Source organism: Hippoglossus stenolepis, chromosome 18 (assembly GCF_022539355.2).
Source record: "Hippoglossus stenolepis isolate QCI-W04-F060 chromosome 18, HSTE1.2, whole genome shotgun sequence".
NCBI lineage: Eukaryota > Metazoa > Chordata > Actinopteri > Pleuronectiformes > Pleuronectidae > Hippoglossus > Hippoglossus stenolepis.
In genome coordinates, this window is record NC_061500.1 from 12,324,108 (window position 1) to 12,345,420 (window position 21,313).

General features: G+C 39.8%; 4 protein-coding genes across 7 annotated transcripts in view; 1 reads left to right on the forward strand and 3 right to left on the reverse strand.

Moving 5' to 3' along the window:
* dym (dymeclin) overlaps positions 1–10,950 on the reverse strand; it is a 48,223-nt gene extending 37,273 nt beyond the window's left edge. The window contains exons 1-8 of one of the 3 annotated variants that reach the window (XM_035184379.2): positions 10,719–10,950; positions 8,852–9,058; positions 8,076–8,128; positions 7,861–7,954; positions 5,979–6,115; positions 4,750–4,816; positions 2,537–2,662; positions 1,837–1,976 (exon numbers count right to left, since the gene is read on the reverse strand). In XM_035184379.2, coding sequence (XP_035040270.1) covers positions 1,837–1,976; positions 2,537–2,662; positions 4,750–4,816; positions 5,979–6,115; positions 7,861–7,954; positions 8,076–8,128; positions 8,852–8,991 — 757 coding nt within the window. In that variant the 5' untranslated portion in view covers positions 8,992–9,058; positions 10,719–10,950. Of the gene's footprint in view, positions 1–1,836; positions 1,977–2,536; positions 2,663–4,749; positions 4,823–5,978; positions 6,116–7,860; positions 7,955–8,075; positions 8,129–8,851; positions 9,093–10,718 lie in introns of all 3 variants that reach the window. The other 2 variants (XM_035184377.2, XM_035184378.2) reach the window with 2 other exon arrangements.
* Positions 10,951–11,922: 972 nt separating this feature from the next.
* LOC118125658 (UPF0729 protein C18orf32 homolog) lies at positions 11,923–14,366 on the reverse strand. The gene is made up of 3 exons (XM_035184481.2): positions 14,214–14,366; positions 12,649–12,864; positions 11,923–12,296 (listed from the first exon to the last, which is right to left on the reverse strand). The coding sequence occupies exons 2-3, from the start codon at positions 12,826–12,828 to the stop codon at positions 12,231–12,233; spliced, it is 246 nt and encodes an 81-aa protein (XP_035040372.1). The 5' UTR covers positions 12,829–12,864; positions 14,214–14,366; the 3' UTR covers positions 11,923–12,230.
* Positions 14,293–17,646, forward strand: rad1 (RAD1 homolog (S. pombe)). 2 transcript variants are annotated; one of them, XM_035184478.2, is made up of 7 exons: positions 14,293–14,425; positions 15,184–15,385; positions 15,490–15,598; positions 15,701–15,858; positions 16,131–16,231; positions 16,578–16,676; positions 16,852–17,646. In XM_035184478.2, exons 2-7 carry the CDS (start codon positions 15,191–15,193, stop codon positions 17,021–17,023), a joined length of 834 nt encoding a protein of 277 aa, XP_035040369.1. In that variant the 5' UTR covers positions 14,293–14,425; positions 15,184–15,190; the 3' UTR covers positions 17,024–17,646. The 2 variants fall into 2 exon arrangements, with proteins under 2 accessions (XP_035040369.1, XP_035040370.1); XM_035184479.2 differs by having other exon boundaries at positions 14,332–14,402.
* Positions 17,564–20,871, reverse strand: bxdc2 (brix domain containing 2). Its single transcript, XM_035184477.2, has 10 exons — positions 20,651–20,871; positions 20,186–20,297; positions 20,029–20,072; positions 19,877–19,947; positions 19,459–19,508; positions 19,282–19,355; positions 18,916–18,966; positions 18,705–18,806; positions 18,451–18,579; positions 17,564–18,225 (listed from the first exon to the last, which is right to left on the reverse strand). The coding sequence occupies exons 1-10, from the start codon at positions 20,783–20,785 to the stop codon at positions 17,977–17,979; spliced, it is 1,017 nt and encodes a 338-aa protein (XP_035040368.1). The 5' UTR covers positions 20,786–20,871; the 3' UTR covers positions 17,564–17,976.
* Between the last annotated feature and the right edge of the window lie 442 nt (positions 20,872–21,313).

Here is a 21,313-nt window from a genome sequence, read left to right on the forward strand (position 1 = left end):
CATCGAGCTGATCACTGGCTACAGACAGACAGGCTGGGTTGAATGCTGATGGCTCACTGATAGGAATCTGCCACCAGCAACCGACAAAGAGCATTTATCTGCAAAGGGAAACCCAGCCCTATTCTCACACTCAAACAAACATGTGTTCAGTCTAATAAACACAACACACACACACACACCACACACACACACTCTGTTAACTTAACTCATCACTTTCATCTACGCAGTCATGCCCGTCAGCGTGACTCGCACTTTTTTTTCTCTGTTCGAACACAATTCTCACTCTTTGGCTCCAAGGAAAAATGAAAACAACTGACACTTTCAAGTCTCTATTTTTACAGTCTGGGTCATATTTTGTAATTTGATCTCAAAAGAATAATTTATGAGAACATTTTTAACTCACCAGCTTCACTGTGGGGATTGTGGTGACATCACTGGGACAAAGTGCCAAAGCAGCGATCAAATAATCAAAACCAACCTTTCATTAAGGATCACTAGATAATTAAAAGGACACAGAAGAAGAACATGCGTTTCTCTAGCACAATATTAGGCAGATTTTTGTCCATTTTTTTCTAGTATTTTCAAGTCTTTAATCTTTAATTCTAATCATTTAAATATATTTATTTATTTAGTTGACCTGCTCAACAATAATGTCCACACTAAATAGGCTATAACCTGTGACTAGAGGTCATTGGTTGAGGTTGCTTAGTTTTAAGGAGTCACAAGCCGAACAAGGTTGGGAACTCTTTGGAAGAAAAACGCAAAGTCATGGGAGATGGGCTGGGAGATATAACAGTAACTAAGAATTATATGAATAGAATTTTAATTAATATTAATGTCACAAAAGTTCAATATATAAGTATGGTAACACATAATTGGTTTATATGTTTGCTGTCATTTTCAGCTCCTAAAGAAGAGTTTGAAATCACAACCTTCAAGGAGGAGCAAAGATCTGTCTTTAAACTTAAATATGAATCATAGTGTGACAATTATCAATATCAACCGAATTTGCTCGGCCCTTATGCAAAGATGATTGCTTCCAAACTGCCTATTACTGTTTTCCAAAGATAAATTAACAAAATACTGATGCTAGGTCAAAGTTAAGAAAGGTTAAAGCCTTACAAATTAATAGAAACTTCTTTTTTTTCACAGCAGACATTTTGACTCACTACCTCAGCCTAGGAGGTTATGTCTTTGTCTACATTTGTCTGACTGCTAGTCAACAGGATTATTCTAAAACTACCGGCTGGATTACCACCGATCTTTGAAGGTTGCGGTATGGGTCAGGGAAGAGCCTATTCAATTATGGTGATGATCAGGAGGCAGATCCAGGAATTTTGTTTCACTTTCTTTAACATTTTGAGATAGGGCGTTTGCAACATTTTGCTTAAAATATGGACGATATTGATGAGTGTATGTGTAATTCTGTGCAGAGCTAAATACAAATCTGGACCTAGTGAATTTAAATGTGGTTTCATAAGGGTGTAGGCTTTTTCAGCTACTGTATGGTAACAAATTGGCAGAGAAACCTCCAACTACCACCAATGTGGAGCTGAAAGACTTCATGTGGCCCTTGGCTATAAGGCTTGTTTTATTTTAAGGGCACAGTTTGGCCCTGGGCGGAGGTATGCGCTCCACAGTGCAATTCTAGTTATACAGGTACGTGTGTCCCAAGACCTCAGCAAGTAAGTAGGTGAGAAAAATGTTGACTCAGAATCAATATAAAAAGGTTATAAACATATGTTCTGGGTTGTAAAAATAAACAAATGACAGCATTTTCATTAATCTTTCACGTTTTGTTGTGTTTTCCTCGTGTGAGGATTTGCGTTCTCGTACTTGCCACCCCGGATGCCAGGCCATAGAGCAGGCCCCCCTCAGCTTTGGGCTCAAAGATGTGGGTTGACGGAGGTGGACACTTCTCCTGCCTGATGAAGTTATAGAGCAGGGTCTTCACCAGTCGACTGGTTAGAGACAAACTGGGGAAAATGAAAAAGAAGTTTCAATAGCTAGTTCAAAAACCAACACTTAAACCGTTATCAAGAAGACCCACAGGTGTCAATTTGAGACTCTTACCTGTAATTGTGAAATATCTCAAATATCACTGTTTTAGGAGTTATACACAGCCAATTATACCCCATTTTGCTAATGTAGAAGACTTTCTTCAGCTCAGTGGTAATTAATCCAAAGTGCTCTCGTGTTGCTGGTATGCTGTAAAGGGTCTGTAATTATATAGCGCTTTTCTAGTCTTGATGACCACTCAAAGCGCTTTACAGCTGTGAAAGCCCTCAAAGAAAATAACATCTATTCTTTCTGCCCACCTCTTGAGACTGCACTAATAGACTTCATGATGAATGTTGTGTCAACAACATCCATCTGCATTTATTCATATTCAAGATAGCAGTGAACACAGGGAAATTGAGTTCGAAGTACAGGTGAACATAAGAAGTTTAGCTACATTCTTGACAGTTAATATGTGATGGATGCAAAACTGAAACTAGAATTACCATATACATACACAAACATGTGTGTTTCTTACCATCTCCCCTTCATGATGTGCTGGTAGATGATTCCATCTCGGAGGATGTCTTTGTGGAAGAGCTGATAGGAGAAGAAGACCAGAAGCGTGGTCACTGCTTCAAAGAGGATGCTATAGGTGATGTCCCTACAGGGAAAAAAAGAGACAGATGCAAGTAAAGATAATGTGAATACATTTAAATTTCTTATATTATTCGTCATAGCTATATATACACAATCAGGTGATAATTGTGGCCGAACAGAAACCTCTTTAGGATGCATTGCATTTTGAGCAGGTAAGATACAGCGGTGACATCACGGCAGCAATCCGTTTCTTTACTGTTGTGCACCAATATTAACTTGTGAATTAATGTGAGTTAATGTGATTGCCAAGTGGAAACGGCAGAGCTTAATAACGATGTTGCTCCAGTGACGCATTTTTGTTAAAGTGAAAGATCCCCTTCACACGTTATAAAAATAGTCGGCTTGGCATAACACTTTTGTCTTTCTTTCATTTTTCCATTAAACAGCTTAATTTCTCATCAAAAAATCCTTCATTGAGAAGGTCTAGTAGGTTTAAGTATGCAAACATTTTTAATCTAAAATGTTTTAACTGCAGGACACAAGATGTCTCCCACTTCTTTGAAAAGTCCACTCTGGTGTTTGTGACCTTGGACGATTCAAGTTTCAACATCATACTTATGCAAGTTGCAAACTGGATGGCAAACTAGTTTCCAAACTAGGGATGATGTCACAAAATCACACATATGTACGTATATTAAAATCTGATTTAAGGTCAGGATATGAATGTGAAGACAGCTTTTTAATGTCAAACTCTGCACAAAGTTAAAGTGGCAAAAGGTAAAACATATTTCTGAATGGAGCAGGACTCAAACTGTTACCGGTTTCCTGCAGCATATACACATTGATCGCAAAGACCTTTAACTCAAGTGACTTAAAAAAATGGTCAGTGGTGTTCACTTTTACAAACAAACACAGTTCAAATCCTAAAAATATTCAGTTTACATCACAGAAAATATTTTCATCTAAGAAGTTGAAGCAGGAGAATTTTAAACATTATGGTTTAAAAAAGGGACTAAATGGGATTTGAGTATCTATACACATCAACCGCTAACATAAAGAAAAAAAAAATCATTGACTGCTATCGTTCAAGTAAAATGAAACCACAAGAGGAAGCCTGTGAGGGATTTGGGTAAACTTTACCACAAGAATGGTAAAGATTCTCATCCAAACCAGGAACATGTAGAGAGGAAATGGGCCGACAGCCACTAAGTGGTGGAGGGAAGAAAAACAGGGGGAGTCTTGCAGCTCGGAACAATGAATAATGTTGGAATAGTGAATGCATTTACACAAGAGCCAGGGTTTGATGTGCAGAGACAACAGGGAGGGAAGGAGTGAATGGATGAGATGGACAGAGAGAGAAATAGAAGATGCCGTGCAAAGAAAAAAAAAAAGCAATTGTCATATTTCTGCGAACTTGTCTCGACACTGCAGAGGTGGTTTCCTCTACGGAGACGTACACACTGCATCTTTGTCTGTGTGTGTCAGCGTGAGTGGCAGGCAGGGAATAATTCTTCCATTGATATGAGCCCACTGCAATATTCACTCAGAGTGTGTTAGTGTGCACACCACCCATGAGACTTAAGGCAGATTTTTCAGTCAATACTGAATGTTCCCTCCACTCCCACTCAATGGCAATGCTCCTAATCCAGCGTTCATTTCAAGCCTTATCTCTGCTGCTACACACCCAACACTTTCTGTCTTTCTTTTTGATTTCATTTAGCCTTATCCCCCTTTTTTTTTGTCCTATTGCTCACCGTATTTGCCGGCTCAGAGTTTAAGCACGTTAGTCTGGCATGTTCCATAATGGATTTCATCTTTTCTTGGTTAGGGAACCAAGGAGTGGATGAGCAGGCAGAGCACGCAAAGAAAACAACCCATACAGTTTTCGCAAAAACTGCTTTTCATTAACGGTTTCAATGACTAACATCCTAGATACATTGACAACGAACAAACATTAATCAAAACAAAGGAACCAAACCAGAAGATGAGCTGAGAAGCTACACGAAAATCACCAATACGTTTTTATGGGGCTATTATGTTCATAGGCGAAGACATTATCAAATTCCTGTGTGGGCAGTGGAGATATGACATTTTATGGGTGTGCAAAACAGACATAAATGCAGTATAAAAACACATAAGGGGGATACTTACAGCAGGGGGACTTCAACGATCAAGTGAACAAGGTTGGACAACAACTCCTCAAGGAGGTCCTCACTACCTGTTTCTTCACAAAGAGATGAGGGAGTTATTACATGAGACACGAGCTGATTATAGACATGCACTGAAGTCCAGGCATTTTCCAGAAATTTTCCAGACAGTATGTGAGAACGCAAATGTCGGAGTTAGTTGCTCGGGATACTTTCTGGAACTGCTTCCTAGTTATATGTCCAGAAAATGTCCAGGTGAGCCCATTGTGAGAATAACACACAATGGACTACAAGCTAAAAGAGTAAAAATATCTCAGGATGAAAAAGAGATGCCATATGTAGAAGACACAGACGAAGAGGTCAACTTGGAAAGGATATTTACTTGAGAGATTTTGGGGATAAGGGCTGAAGCTGGTGTTGATGTGCTGTAAACAAACCCAAAATATGGTGCTTTTCACTGCAGAATTTATGTCACGTCCTACCTCCTTCATGCTCTACCCAGAAAATACATAGACCCAATTTCAGTCTCTCTCCGCTCCTTCCAACTCTCACTGTACCAATCCCTCTCTCTATCCTCCCTATCAGTCCCCATTTCATGATCACTGTGCAGATGAAGGGCATTGAGAGAAATTTGCTTGCTGGAGTTACATGGTTTTTAAAACGGTTTTCAAGGTTTTTAAGATGTTTTTGAGGCTTGCCGTTACTCTGTTAATCTTACTTTCCACTTTCAGAAAGTTGAAATTAGCTTTGTGTCATTTTTGCAGACAAATCGCCTACACGTATTTATATAAATTATCCGAAAGAATCTGACTGTTTAATTAGGGACCTAGCTCAGGCTTAATGTTTAAAGCCAAAGAATATGATGTTCAGTCAGTGGTTGCAGATTTGGACTTTTATTAACAGAGTCTCTCAGAGACAGCTGATCCAGGTCAGTAGCCAGGGGCACTGGTGCGCAATTAAAAAGTCAATTTGATAACTCTCTTTAGGTATGAAGGGAAGTGTTACACATGTGACCCTTGTGAGTACATTTTAATAACTCACACCTCATGAGTCTAATGTGAGTCAAATACTTTTTTAGAAGATTTCTCAGCTGACTTGATTTGAAGCACTTTCACTTTCTTCTCTGTTTGCCATATCATCAGTAAAAAAGACGAAAGGTGTTCACTGAGAAGCAGAGTTCTTTATGCAGAGGGACACACCTTCCTATAACAAGCCACAGTGTGTGAAGCTCACCTCCACAGGAGCCTGGTGCCCTCTCCTGGTAGGAGAACTGTAGGTGCAGCTCTTCTTCACTCATCTCCCTGATGAACACCTTGAGCAGGCAACGGATCATGAACAGTGCATTGTGGGCCTGCCAGATAAATAGCTGACTGTGGAAGAGACACAAAACAAGAACATCACATCATTCAAGGTCAAATATAGGACTGTGACAGAAATAGAGGCATTCTGATGGATTTGCAGAGGTGAATATGTGCTATTGATATATGTTCTTTCTTTGCAAATGGAATCTTGGCTGACCGAGTATGTTCTTTAGGGATATGTTGGTTAGAATGTACACTGTTATATAAAGTCATCTTAAGCTGACTTCAGACTACAGGAGTTTTAAAAAACCAAACCGATTTTAAAATTGAGTAGCATCACGAACAAAAGATCTTCTGATTTTCTTCTCTAGAATCTTGAACACTACCAGATTAGAAAATAATGGTGCATCATACAATACAGGATATTATTAAGATTACTGCTCCAGGGGGAGTCACGCACCACATCATGTCTCTCATGTGACCTCACGGGGAAACAGATATGAACAAAACAGGGGAAATGGGTGGATGAGGAAATGGTCAGAGATGCATTCAACACACGTAATCTATTCTTCTGCCTCGGAATGTTTCCCATTGCTTGGCAGCACCGTCAGCTGCTCCGTTTATCTCATAGGCTGTTGTGGCTGTTGTGGCCCGTTTTAAAATTCCTAAATATCAAAAATGTTTGATATTTATCGGGGGCAGCCGTTCCAGACCAGATTTCTCCTCCGATTCTCCGGGGGTGGCCCTAACCCTAACCCGAAATTCGTGTAGTGTGAGCCCAGCTTTAGTGTTGTACAGTATACAGTGGTAAAAAGAGACTGGGATTGTGCCCTTGTGAATTTTGCCTAATGAAACTGGAAACTGGACTCTGACAGCGGTATTTTGTTTTAAGCTCTGACCTCCAGGGACAGGAACAAGGAAGAAGGTAATTTTCTCATGCTAGTTAATAAACCATCGGGATTTAACATTGTAACCAGCAGACCATACTGTGTACTGTGTGAGAGTCCAAGTAGGGACACTTCTCAAGTGATGACACCACTTTAACTTCACTGAAAGCTTGAGTAACAATATATCATACGCACCTGCTTATTCTGCAAAATAACAAAAATATATAAGTTCAGGTCAGATTGTTCTCAGAAAACTAAACAAAAAATAATGCCTTTCTCGTAACTGCAACCCAACCTTCACTTTGACAAACAAGAAAGTGGTGCAAACAGTTAACAGTCACCAAAGTTTATAATGATACTTCACATGGGACAGATCCAAAATTGGGGAAAAGTTGGTGAGAAACAAACGTAGTGGAAAAAGAAAATGATTGGAACCATCCAGTGCGAGCCACAATGTTTCACAACCACCAAACAACCAACACAGGGGTGTGTAATCACTTCCACAAATTGACTATTTGCACATGGCAATTATGTTACATCCAGGAAATGTAGGTTTGTTTCTGGGACAAAGCCTGTTTTGAAACATAGAGGAAAATAGATAGGAGCGGCTTGGGAGCGATAACTCCAAACCTCTAATGATGTTCGATAGAGAAGGATTTCCCACCACAAGCATTTGGTGACATGGGCAGGCTCAAACTCTGAGGAAATTGAGTTTGGCAGCAAGCGGAGAATAATGCCACATGTGTTGATGGTTATACCTCAGCAGTTTTCTCATGGGAAACTCCAACCGTTTCAGCTTTTCTCTGATTAATAAAAACAGGGATTCCTTGCCTGTCTGTGTTCAAACATTAACTGGCATGTTAAGGGTCTATTATAACCAACACAGTCATCTGACTTCGCTCCCTTCTCTCAGGTTCCCATACTCACTCTTGGCATTCTGTCGAGATTTTCAGCTCTTTGGTTCTTCCCAGGAAAATTCTCACGAGCGCGCCAAAGTTGCCTGTTCTGGGATTGTTTTCAACTTGAAAAAAAGACAGGAGAAGACAACTTACAAACAAGCATTACATAAGCTACGGAAACATTATATGATACATATCTCAAATATATATTTAAAAGGCAGGTTCATATTATAGCCAACATACTAAAGAGCTTTGCCAGGGGGATGACAGCTTCTTCCAGCAACTTAGAGTCTCCACTGTTAACATGAAACAAGAAGAGAGAAGAGAGAAGATTAGAGCATGCTTTTAAGATATGCAAGTGAAATGGATCAGGAAGAGCTACTTGCTTGTATCATCTGCCCTCTACTGGCATCTACTGCAATTAACCGAAAATGTATGGAAACTGATATCTAAAACCTCTAAACGACTTGCTTAAGACGGTTAATTCATTAATAATATTCGGGGTAAAAGTTAGAAATAATTGTGATATTGATTTGAAGTCATGTTGCCCTGTCCTAACTGTCATGCTATAAAACTGCATCATATCCAAGTCCTAATAGCACTAACATTTTTGGTCATTTGCAACTGTTGCAGATCTGCAGAGATATAGTAAGTCATGGAAATCCTTGTGCAAGTGAGAATGAGATGCACAGAGACATGATAGGATGTGCTGCATATTTGTATGTCATATATTAACTGGTTTATTGAATAAGTGTCTATGTTTAAACAAACTAATGTCATCGATACATTTTCATTAACGTTCAGTCTGGATTCTGCTCTAGGGGACAGCTCTGTCAAGTCACACAGTCAACTAATGACTTATTCAACTAAATTAATAAACCAACTGAAATAGGCAAAGCAGCATAGATTGTGACTCCACTTGTTGCTAAATGCTCTTCAGCTGATCCCTGACTGCAGCTCCTTTCCTGTAGTAAGGAGGATGTGTAATAGTGGGGCGGTCTGAGAGCATTGCACTTTACCTGCTGGTGGGACTGATGAAGGTGAAGGAGATGAGCTGGTTCCAGAACGGATCATTCTCCGATATGGACTCTGTGCCCACCAGGGCCTTGAGGCTTGGGTTATCGGACAACTCACTGACCTGGCTGGTGTTGGCTCCCATCTCTGCTGGCTCCACTCAGCCAGACGCACCACTCTTCACAGTGTTTTCACCAGGCATATGCCAAATGCTGGAGCAGAGGAACTATTTTTAATCTTTGGTGCCTTCAGAAATAATTAACAACCATTAACCAACAATTATGCATTTCTAAAATCATATTGCAGAATGTTATGCTTATGAGACTGTATTTATTGTCTTATGAGAGACTATAAATCTGCCTGTATTTGACAAAGAGCAATTACTGCTCTCTGTCTGCACACCCAAATATGTGCAATAGGAGGTGTCCTGATGGCCCCAGGGTTAAAGGCGTGATCAAAGAATCACAGTTTCTTCAGTTCGAGTTTGGCTGGAAAAGAACCTTCATTTGTTCTACAATGTAGAATCTACATCATGATAACGGGAGAAATCAAACCCCAACCCGCATTTAAAGGTTAAAATGAAACAGCTTCAGAGGTGTCTCAACTTCATGGTCAATTTGGAGGATTGTTTGTGGCACTGTGTTTTGCATTATATATTCAAGTAGGGCTGGACGATGAGGCAAAAAAATGATCGAGACAAAAACTTTCATATCAGTTGATATAATGTATATTTCTTGAAGTTAAAAGATTTGTGCTCCTATGTGAAGCAACAAACACGTTTACCTCCTCACTGCGCTTAGACAATGCATAGACAATTCATAGATGAGTTATATTGCTATTGCTGAAACTTATTTTTGCAATAATAACAGATATTGTTTTATTGCCAAGCCCTAGGACCATTATTTGTTCCAAGTTAATCCTCCATCTCTCTCCTCTCATTTCATGTCTGTCTGCACTATCTGATCTCGGGTAAATGCAAAAAAAATCACTCACCACATAAAAGGTTATAAAGTTCAGTTTTCATTGAAACCGTTTGAGAGGTGTTGTTTAAACTATAAGATCAATTTGCAGGATGTACTGTGTATTGCATTATAATAACAGGTGTACTATAATATTATTAACTAGAAAATTTAAGAGAGAGAGAGAGAGAGCAGATAGCTACGCAGCAGCAGGCATACGCACTAGGCGCACATCATAATTTGTGCATCCTATTCATATGAGTAAATGAAAGCTAAATAACAGAACAACCTGAATATGCCACCCTTCTTGGAGGCAGGATTCATTACAGGACTGTTGCAGTAGATTTAGTTTAGTGAACCCAATAAAACAAAATAGAGTTGTGCTCATCCGGTTCCAACTCACTCAGTGATCCACGGAGAGGCCAACAGGACGGGCTGGCACACAGCGAAGCAGGACGTGTGTGTTGTGTTCGTAAAATGACACACCTTTGACATACAGGTGTAGCCAGTGAGCCAACATTTACTCAACGCAATGCAGATACCACAAGATGCCAGAAATAACATGCCATTAACTTATTATACTCTTAATGTCAAGTAAGACTAAACTTTAGTTCCCATGTGGAGTTTGCTCTGCTGCCTCCTTCTTCTCTTCCTCTGTGTTTTCTGCTGCTTCGACCAACTTGACCTGACGTTAGCTAGCGCATCCTGTTTTCGAGCGCAGGAAATAGTCTGCGCCTCCGCACGGGTTTGACAGTTACCACGTAATAGTCACAGCCCGACACCAGCGTCAAACACCAGCTGTGTGTGTGTGAGTCTCGTCGGTGTCTCCTGTTCACCGGTGGTTAGTGGAGTCAGTGTCGGGGAGAAGCTAACGTCCCCGGCTTGTTTGCAATCAGCTGAGCGCTCATCTTACCTGTCAGAGACGCTTCTTCACCTCCCGTCGCTCCCTCGGCTCTCACCACCGGTAATGGCGGGTTGTTTATGCTCACGCGAATTGTCGGTTTAGTCCGGTTTGTGCGTAGAGTTCGGTTAACGAAAGTAAACACTTGGAATTGTGTGGAATGTGAAGCTGTTGAGTTGACTCGACACACTCCTGTCCTCCATGTTTTACACGTCGCTACCCCTTGCGCGATGACGTCGTCTGCGTCAGTGACGTTGCAGATAGAAATAGGGCTGATAGAGGAGCCCGATCTAAACTTTGCATTTCTACCTGTGCTCCCAATTTTACTCACTGATTCAGAGAAAAATTCTATAAAGAGTAAACACACAGAAATACACACTAGTGCATACTGTATGTATCAATTTATGATAATCAAGGAAAAGAAAAGACATTTTTGACCATCAAAACAAGGTATAACAAATAGACAAATATGTTCCTTTGTACGTACAATACAGTATTTGTTTTAAAAAGAGGACAACGAAAGATTAAAAACAAGTCGAGATTTAATATATTTTTTTAAAGAACCAATAAAACTGATATTATCACATTCATTTTTTATTACTTGTCTTGCACAGCAATATATGAATGAATAAAACATGGAGGACATCTTATTTGTAATGCATAGAAACTGGATGCTTCCCCCAGAGTTAAATTAATAAAGTTATGGCGGAATAAAGTTTGTCCCAGCTTTCTACTGAGTTTTGTGGAAAGCTACCAGAGTTGACCTTACTGAAGATAAACACCTGGATTATATTTCTAATTCTAGCTGAGATATATATTCTTTAATTGTTGACATATTCTTAAGACGATTTTAAATGACTGATTTCTTTTAATGTCAAGGTGTACATTTAGATCTGATTCAGTGACCACACAAGATTTCGGGCCAAAAACACCTACACTACCTAATTTTAATAGATCTCATTTGTAACTATTACATTTGAGAGGGAAGTTTATCTACACTATATTTACTATGCCACCTCTCCCTTTAGTAGGAGTAGAAAGAATGGAGTATAGATATAAGGTCTGAATTATTTATTTTCTTCCAGTTTTGTCATCTTTGCAGAGACATCTTGTTTATATAGCATTTGGAATGTTAAAAATTGTATCCTTAGTGAATTTCCAATATAAAGTGAGAATGATGGTTTGTGTGGAAGCACAGCAGAGTATTGCAACAATAAATGAGCATCTTTTTTTATTTGAAAGTTCGGTGTTAACAAGTTTGACAAAGGAACATTATTCCATTATTCAATAAAGTGAATGCATATATTATTTAATTAGTAACAGAGAAAATATAACAACCATAAACCAATTTCATAATTTTAATGTAACAATAGAGAAAATAAAATCAAACATTCAGACATAAGTTTGGAAGGTTATAAAATCCACTCAATTCAAAGAAGACTGATAAGTTAATTCATAGTTCATCTATATTATATTACTGGAATATTTACATTGTTTTCGATGCATTATAAACATTTGAAGTTGTCAGTCTGTCTTCTTATCTGCTGCTATAGTCGATCCATTGGCAGTGGCATCCCCATTGCTTTCAGCCTAAAACGAAAAAGAACATTTCTTAAAAACAACTCATGAAAGAGGCTGGAAGCTAACACAGTATTAGTCACGATGTGGTCATGTGAAACCCAAATTAAACCCTCAGTATTCAATTTATATATTTTTAATATGATAAAATACATGAGCTGTGTTTAGGTGGCTGCTGTTTGTATATTAGGCAAGTTGTGGAAACATAATTATTCTTGTAGAAATTCAGATTCTGAAATCACTGCAATGGAGAAAAGTTTAAAATTAAGCTGAAAGCAATACCACAGTAAAAAATATAATTTGTATCATTAATAAACCAGGGTATCACAAATGCAAAAAGCCATGATATAAATCATTAACTTACCTTAATTGTCCCATTGCTGTTTTCACTAACTTTTTGGTCACTCATTCCCGTCTCCTGGACGGCTTTTTTGGTCCAGAATGTGTTAATGATTGGTGAGATGAAGGGATACAGGATAGGCTCCAGGAACCTCTTGTAGACCCACAAAAGGACAGGAATCACAATACAGGGAATGCACACCATGACTGTGGCGAAAACAAGACGTGCAAAAGGAAGAACCTGAAACAGAGAAGGAGGATATTAAGAAGGGGACTTTATACATTTCTATTGTGTCAATGTGACTGTAAATACAGATATTACATTGATCATTTCTCAGAGAAGTTTGAATTGTTTAGAATTTTTCCAAACCCTAGTTGAGGGTTAGGGACAGAGGATGTCACATCTTGTATAGATTGTTAAGCCCTATGGCAAAACCAAATTTGGTTGATTAATGACTTTCTATATACTGTTTTTGTCCATGAGGCCACTGTAAATATCAAAGTAGCAGACTGATATTGATAACTGTGAGCATACAAAGAGGTTCTAATAATTAGATAAACAATCTGTGGTAGTAGGTTCAAACAAGATGGTTGCAAAGTCTTGTGGGTTCGAATTTTTTCGGGAAAATGAGGTCAGTGACTGTGTCCGGACTGTGGACGGAGACAGTGCAACAGGATCACAATTGGGAAACACTAAATAAACTTTATTTACAGAACACAAACATTGTCAAATTATCAAAATAGTTTCAATCTATTTTTCTGTTAAATGACTAATCATGTCAGCTCTGACATAATTGTTACTCAAAAATCGTAATTTGTAAAGTAACCAGTGGAAGAAGCTGTCAAACGTAGGAGTGAGAAGTAAAATGTTACCCTCTGAAATACAGTGAAGTGTGATGTGGCATGATGAATGTTTAACTTGTGGTGAATGAAGGATTACTAAACCGGATGATACATTTCTAAGAGGATGTGTGTGGTGTCCGGCTGTATAAATGTTTGATAGAGATAAAGATGATCACTGCAGTGTCGACAGATTGTCACATGTGACGTGAGAACAGCAGAGGTCAAACCGTGACTGGTCAGGTTTACAGTGATGAAATACGACCTGTGACTGAGTTTACGACCTGTAGCCTGAGTTTATTCAGAAGAAAGAAAAACTATGGTTCCTCAATCCTGCATCAGCACTTTACAAACGCAAAGCAATAACTACCACTGAGTTGTAGTGTATTGTATTGTATTTTTAAGCACCAGACATCCTATTCTAGTTGAACTAGTTTTTACTGTATTTAATGTTATTCTGCCATCCACAGACGTGTGTTGTGTTTTTATGGGGTGGGGGTCGGGTGGTTCTCATTAACAACTTTAGATCTTTAGTCTTTAGTCTGAAACAATCCGAGTCCGCACCTGACAACAGGTCATGTGCTATTACCTCGTTACTGATTAGAGAAACACAGTCGACATGTCAGGCTGTTAGCTAACGTTAGCTTCCGGTCGTCGCTCGGTGGCTAAAGCTACAGCTGTTTGTAGCTAACCTGGCGGCTGGACAACATCTAACCACCCGCGTGACTTTAAACAAGTAGTGATACTAACCTGTGTGATCACAAAACACCGGCGTGGTCACGTTAAATCAGCGCGATCGAGCTTTTCTCTCCTGTGTTTTGGACGCTGAGGCGAAATCTCCGGAATGTTAGCACCACGCATGCGCAGCGACGTATATCCGTAGAAGAAGAGAGAGAAGCGGAAGTAACCCGCCGCGGCGCAGTGCTTCAAAACAACCGAGTGAGTTTCTGAATTACTACTTTGTAAGTGACTCACACACACACAGCACCGCCGCCAATAAGACATTTAACAGGTTTTATTCACCGAATACACCAGCTTGTACAAAGCGTTAGCATAGTGGCAGAGTTAGCGACAGTTAGCCATTTGTTTTAAACGACGTACGAAATACGTGTTCCCCTGTCACGTAGCCTAGCTTAAAATAGAGCCATAAGATACAGGGAAATGACACTTCACTGTGTTTGTTGTACAGTTTTACATGATGTTGTTCTAATAGTCGTCTGATATTCACTTGAACTGAGAGACTCGCCCACATACTCGGGTTTTACAAAACAGTTTCAAACAAATCCAGTCCTGAGTTGTCGAGTGTATATATATAGTGGTTTTTGGGGCTGGATCTGGTCTGTTAGTGAATTAAAGTAAAATAATCATTTTTGTGTGTTTTCACAAATGTAATAAATGTTTCATTAATCTGAATCTGAGTTTTAAATTGTCTTTAGCATCTTTGGTTTCAGTACAATTGAATTGTTTGGAATTTCCTTGCACCTGAGTATAATGGAAATAAAGATCTTTGAAAATTGGATCCAGTCCAAAGTTGGTACGTCTAAGTTAAGTTATTTTTGATCTGGAGCTGACTGATGTGGTCTCTTTTGTGTAAACTTCAATCAATTCAATTCAGCATCATGCTTGAATATCATCCTATCTAAGTTGTAATGGAAGAGATGAGTGTTTAATGAAGCTGCTTTATCAGTTTTTCTCTTCCCGCCCTGTGTCTTCATTTCAGCGGCACAATGCCTCTGTCCACCCAGTCTCAAGCTGACGATGAACAATACGTTTTGGTGGCCAGTTTGGATAACGCCCGCAATCTCTCCAACATACTGAAAGCCATCACCTTCAAGGACCATGCCCTCTTCAACGCTACACCCAACGGCCTGAAGGTCACCGTGGAGGACTCCAAGTGTCTGCAAGCCAATGCGTTCATCCAGGTGTGTTTACATTTATAATACACCTTGAAAATGTTCATTGAGTGCGTGGAGCGAGTCCTTTTAATGGTGACATTATAAACAGTAAACTCTTTTTTTTATTACAGGCTGAGATCTTCCAAGAGTACACCATAAAAGAAGATGTGGTGGGTTTTCAGGTCAATCTCACTGTTCTGTTGGACTGCCTCAGTATCTTTGGAGGAAGCACTGCACCAGGTAAAGATAAAGGAAAACTGATTTATATAAGTAGTACAATTATATTATTACCCCTCTCAAATCTGACTCACTATCTTCATGATCTCCCTCATCTGACACCAGGAGTATCAACAGCCTTACGAATGTGCTACCGAGGCTACGGTTACCCTCTGACCTTGTTCCTGGAGGAGGGTGGCGTGGTGACTGTTTGCAAGATCAACACACAAGAACCAGAAGAGCCAATTGACTTTGAGTTCTGCAGCTCCAATGTCATAAACAAGGTGAACTTTGACTATTTCATGCAATGAAACTTGAACACTATAGATCCCTGCCTACACTATAAATCAACATAAAATTGTCAGATTGAGTAAAACAAGTAACAAGCCAATACCAACCAATCCTTTACATCCTATAAATGAACAACATTTCTGCAGTTGGAAATTATTGACTTAAATTCAAAGATTAATCAAGAATAGATTAGACGGCCTCTGATGTGAAAATAGATGTTGATTACATATATTTAATTTCTGTGTGTCTGGGTGTTTTTTTTTAGGTGATCCTGCAGTCAGAGAGTCTGAAAGAACCCTTCTCTGAACTGGATATGAGCAGCGAGGTGCTACAGATCACCATGTCCCCGAGCCAGCCATACTTTAGGTGTGTTGTCAAAACTGATTCAACATAGAAAAAATATTTTTGTCCACGTCAGTTATTAAGCTATGGTTAGTTTGATGAATCCATATAATGTGCAAGGTTCCCCTAATACTGCCACTTACTATTTAAACTATTGCTTGATGAGTCATCACTATATGATGTATAGTATACTTTCTACATTTGGCTTATGGCTATATTGTTAATGTGCCAAAAATATTTAATACTCATTAATCCTTTTGTCAATAAACAAATATCAAACTGCTCAGTCTTTTCAGGATGCAAGTTTGCATAAAGCCTTTTTTTATTTCATTTTTTTATACTGACTTATCAATTTCTTCATCTCTTTCAGGTTGTCTACTTTTGGAAACTCTGGAAACGCCCATTATGATTTCCCCAAGGACTCAGAAATGATGGAGCTGTTTCGTTGCACAAAGACTCAAACCAACAGGTGAGCACAGAGTAATGAACATCACAGTGCATTATTAAAACTTCAGAGGAATAATTACACTGGTACGACCTAAAGGTGGACTAGGAGAACTGGAGACACTTCATTACCCAACACTGATCAGTTTTTTAATTAAAGCTCTACATTCTGTACTGTCCCCTCCTATTAACTGCCGCAGGTACAAGATGTCCCTGATGAAGCCGTCAACCAAAGCTCTGGCTTTGTCCTGTAAAGTCTCCGTGAGGACGGACAGCAGGGGCTTCCTCTCTCTGCAGTACCTGGTCCGGAACGATGATGGACAGATCTGCTTTGTAGAATATTATTGCTGTCCTGATGAGGAGGTGGAGTGATTACACTGCGTCCATTAAACCCTGCTTTAAATAAGCACTTAAACATCAGTATAGGCCAATTGCCTTCACTGAGGGCAAGAACAAGAGGACTAACTCTACCAGAGGAGGCTGTACAGCCGCTGGTTGCACACAGGGGAAATAAATGCAGGGCGACACGATGGATAATGGACAGTGAGAAAGATTGTTTTAACAAAATCTGCTGGTTCATCATTTTCCAAACACTCACAGTTGAGTGGGACATTGCTACTGGACGTGTGGGGAGATGTTGCATTCCTGCTCTTGTTGTGCAACTGTCTGTAGTGACTTCACTACATGGAAGTTCATAATTGTATGCAGTTAATGTATGGGGTGTTGTTACTATGGAGACCAAGCTATTTCGAGTCAGAAGCCTCTCAATATGTGAACACTGTAACTTCATGAGTCTACATGGCTTGTTGTCCAACTGAGGCCATGAGTTACTTTGCCCTTCTAGTTCCCATAATGTTGAAGCTGACATTTTTCATGACATTGTCTGGAGTAGACATCAGATGATACTGAGACTAAGTTTGAAAACGTTTTATTTCTAGGACACAGAAAACAACTGTAGATAAACTCAATAAACATGTTTGTTTTTTTTTTTACAATGATGGAAAATGTTCTTTTAATCATTAAAGTTGTGGAAATGTTGGCAGTATTGCAAAAGCTGAGACTTTTGTAACCAGCTACAATCTGCACAATCTTCTTGGGATTGATAAGCAAGCAAAATATGTATTGTACGAAATCACAATATGGCAACAAACGCTTAACACATCAGATCTTTTCCAGGACTGTCAAATATGTGATTCTTCAGTGATGAAGTCTCATAATATTCGAAATGCACATGACTGCACTGTTGAATCACCACATTCTCTTTCTTGAGACTGTACTGAGTCATTGCAGCAGTAAGTCATCCACTCATCATCTAGTCTGTCCGGCTACCTCTGTGTCATCCGCAGCTTCTGCCTTTTCAAAGCTTTGCGTTGGTTTTTCGTGGATACTTTTCCCTCAGGCGCTTCTGTTTCGATGTGAACAGGCTTGTCCTCGGCCGGCGTAAAGAAGACGTCCTCCGTGACGTCTTGGTTCAGATCCTGCTTCGCTTCAGTCCTCTTCATTTTCTGCATCTCCTTCACCATCTGCTTCTCACGGACTCTGGCTGCCGCTGCGAGTCGGATCTCTCGCCGGTGCTGTAGGTGTGAGAAGAAAAAAAACGATAAACCCAAGCAGGAAGCATAATGACAAACGGTATAATTAAAAGTCTGCAGCAACTGGGCCCAGTTTACTTTTGGAGGTTCAACCTGGGCATGAAAGCCAACATTTTGTATCATGTCAGTGTCATTTTAGACTTCTAAATTTTGCCCAACAAAATGCATATTTACAAAATAAAATGTAGGGTTTCGACTGGGCTTTACCATGTTAGGAGACTGGAACTCTGGGTTTTCAAAGAGTGTAGGCCCTCCAAAGCTCCCCTGAAAGACCTTAATGAGGTTGAGAACCAAGCGAGGCCCGATCTCCACCAGAGAGGCGTCCTCCTCGATGATCTGCACATTAAGAGTGGACAGAGAAATTATTACCAAAGAAGAGAAAAATGCAAATATTTGAACACCGGAAGAGACATTCTCATAAAGCGCATCTACTAATAATGATGTATTTTTGCACACATTACCTGGTAGTTTCTAAACCATATCCTATTGTCTGCGATGGTGAATGTGAAGACGTGGTCAACAAACGGCTGACTCTTAGGATGGTAGCGTGGAGTGGAAAATGTCTGCAACAGAAAAACACAATGAGTACGTCCTTGCATGACAAAGCTCATGCTTGTTAGAACATCAAATGTAATTCGATTAATGCTTCTGACCAGCATCGTGTAAACAGACCTGGATGAAGAGCTCCTTCAGTAAAGCATACTGAGGCTCCTTGTCGAACGTCTGTGGGTGAAAATGTAGACAAAAGGTCAGATCTTGTTCATGCTTTGACAGGTTCTTTCAGTCACTGAATCATCAAATGAAAATACATATTCTAGACAATGGTCTGTCAAAGCAGCCGGGGAATACGACACCATTCATTATTATCTGTAATTAAATGAAAATTTATTACAGCTCTTGTCAGTGAAACAATCTGGTCTCATCTTTAACCATCATTGTAGGTCTTTGTTACACAGCTTCTCATTATACATTTCCGATTGAAACATATCTAATTATCAGGATGAAGGTCAGTGTCTCCCTCTTGATTTTGGTACTCACCGGATCGAACGACAGCAGCGGCCTGGATCCTTTAAGGCAGTTTCCTGTCATTTTGAGTTCAGCCAGTGTATGAACTGTGGAGGAGACAATGACATTACTTTAGTTTATATTCCTGTGGCACATGAAGACAGATGTTGTCTGACTGTATTTCAGGCCTGTAAGAAAGAAGTAACTCACTATTCTGAACCAGAAACTTTGCAGAAGGTCCATGAGGGCTGTTTGCAATCCTGCAGAGACAAGAACATAGTTGAATTTGTTCTACAAAACTTGAGGTTAATGCCTAATTAATGTGTCCAAGGCTCTTTTCAGACTGTTCTGAGAGATCCGATAAGACAACGATAAGTATGTGTGTTCACAATGCGTCTCCTTTGACCGCTCGTGATCAGATCTCACTTCCCCACTCTATGTACAAATACACACGTACGTCATTTGTGTTGTGTTGTTTTTATCCAGTCTGACTACAGATGTGGTCTGAGCGATCAGAGCTTGGGACGCATTCAGGGCACATTTGGGTGCATTCAGACCCATTGTGATCGCATTACTAAGGAAGGATGTTAACACCCGGTCTGAACGGGGTCAAAGATAAAACACTCACCACATGTAGAGGTCCTGCTTCTTCTTGGCCTCGAAGAAGAGGCATTTGTTGCAGTTTTTTATTTCACACACCTGCAAAAACAAAGACATTCTTTAACTCTGCTATAATGTCTGTGTGACACAAGAGTTTGGCCAGAGAGTAAACAGACTCACCTCATTCACCACAAACAACTTGTCCTTTCTGTCCATTTTCGTATCTAACAGAAGAAAAAACATTTAATACCCACATCTCTGCTCAACATGGTGACACCCCCGCAAGTGTCCGAACGTGTCTTTGGGTGAGATTTTACTTTCCATGAATGACACTAACCTGCTTTTGCATGAGGCATCAGGGTCCTTAAATCCTGCATCATGTGTCTTGTTCTGTAGTTGATGCCCCTTGAGGAGAAAATGAGGACTCGCTCCTTGTTGGTCCATCTGCCCTGTTCCAAGACAGGAAATACAACAAATTCAGAATAAAACCATTTTATTAATGAAAGCATGTTGCGCTTTGAACGGGTCCCTTCTTCTGGTCAGGCAGGAAAAATCACGTTTGTCTCAGTTAGTGAATTACTCGCTACATAAATCAGACAACGGACCAACATGTGTATTAACGACCCTCTCACTGCAAATGTGTACATTTAATGTTTCCATATTAATAACAGTGTGTTAGCTAAAGCTACGTGTTTAAAAAAATAATCGTAGAGTGATATTTAGCAAATAAAATACAACACGCACGCGTAGAAGTGTTGACATGAGCTAATGGGCTAGCTAACTTCGGTGGCTAGTAACTTACCGACGACACCGGAGCAGGAATTGTGATTTCGTGGATTTCATTCGATTCTTCTTTGCCGCCTTCGACTATTTTAACCTTCTTTGCGTTTTTATTTGCGGGACCGGCTCTTCCACGTTTTCTCTTGAACGCCGACATGTTGAGTTTTGAGACGCGTAGCTCGTGCAGCCACAGAGGAACTCACACAACACACGTGTGGACGGAGGAGGCGAGGGGGCCTCTAGTGGCGCGGAGGTAGTACTGCAGGTAACAAAATTAAAACCCTGTAAGTGTAAATATTTATACAGACCCATTCTAAAGAGATTTAGATTTTTTTTAGAGTAGTTATAGTAATCTAATACTAGGTTTATATATTAGTAATTAGTATTAACTTTAATCTGACCCAACTGGTTTCTTTATTTTAATAATAATGTAATGCAAAGGTTATTCAGGTAATTAATCATTCCATAGTTAAGTAATTTAAGTGATTTTTAAAGCTAACCGAGTCAGAAATTGTATCATAATATAAGTTTCCCCAATGGAAGCTACAGCCATGGATGCAAGTCTCTGGTCAACCACTAGAGGGCGCTGGGGGATTAGTCATGGCTGAGGAAGACACCTACATGGTGAAATGAGAGGTGTGCGTGTGTGCATGGCCATAGAGTTCTGCTCCGGGTGATCAAGTGC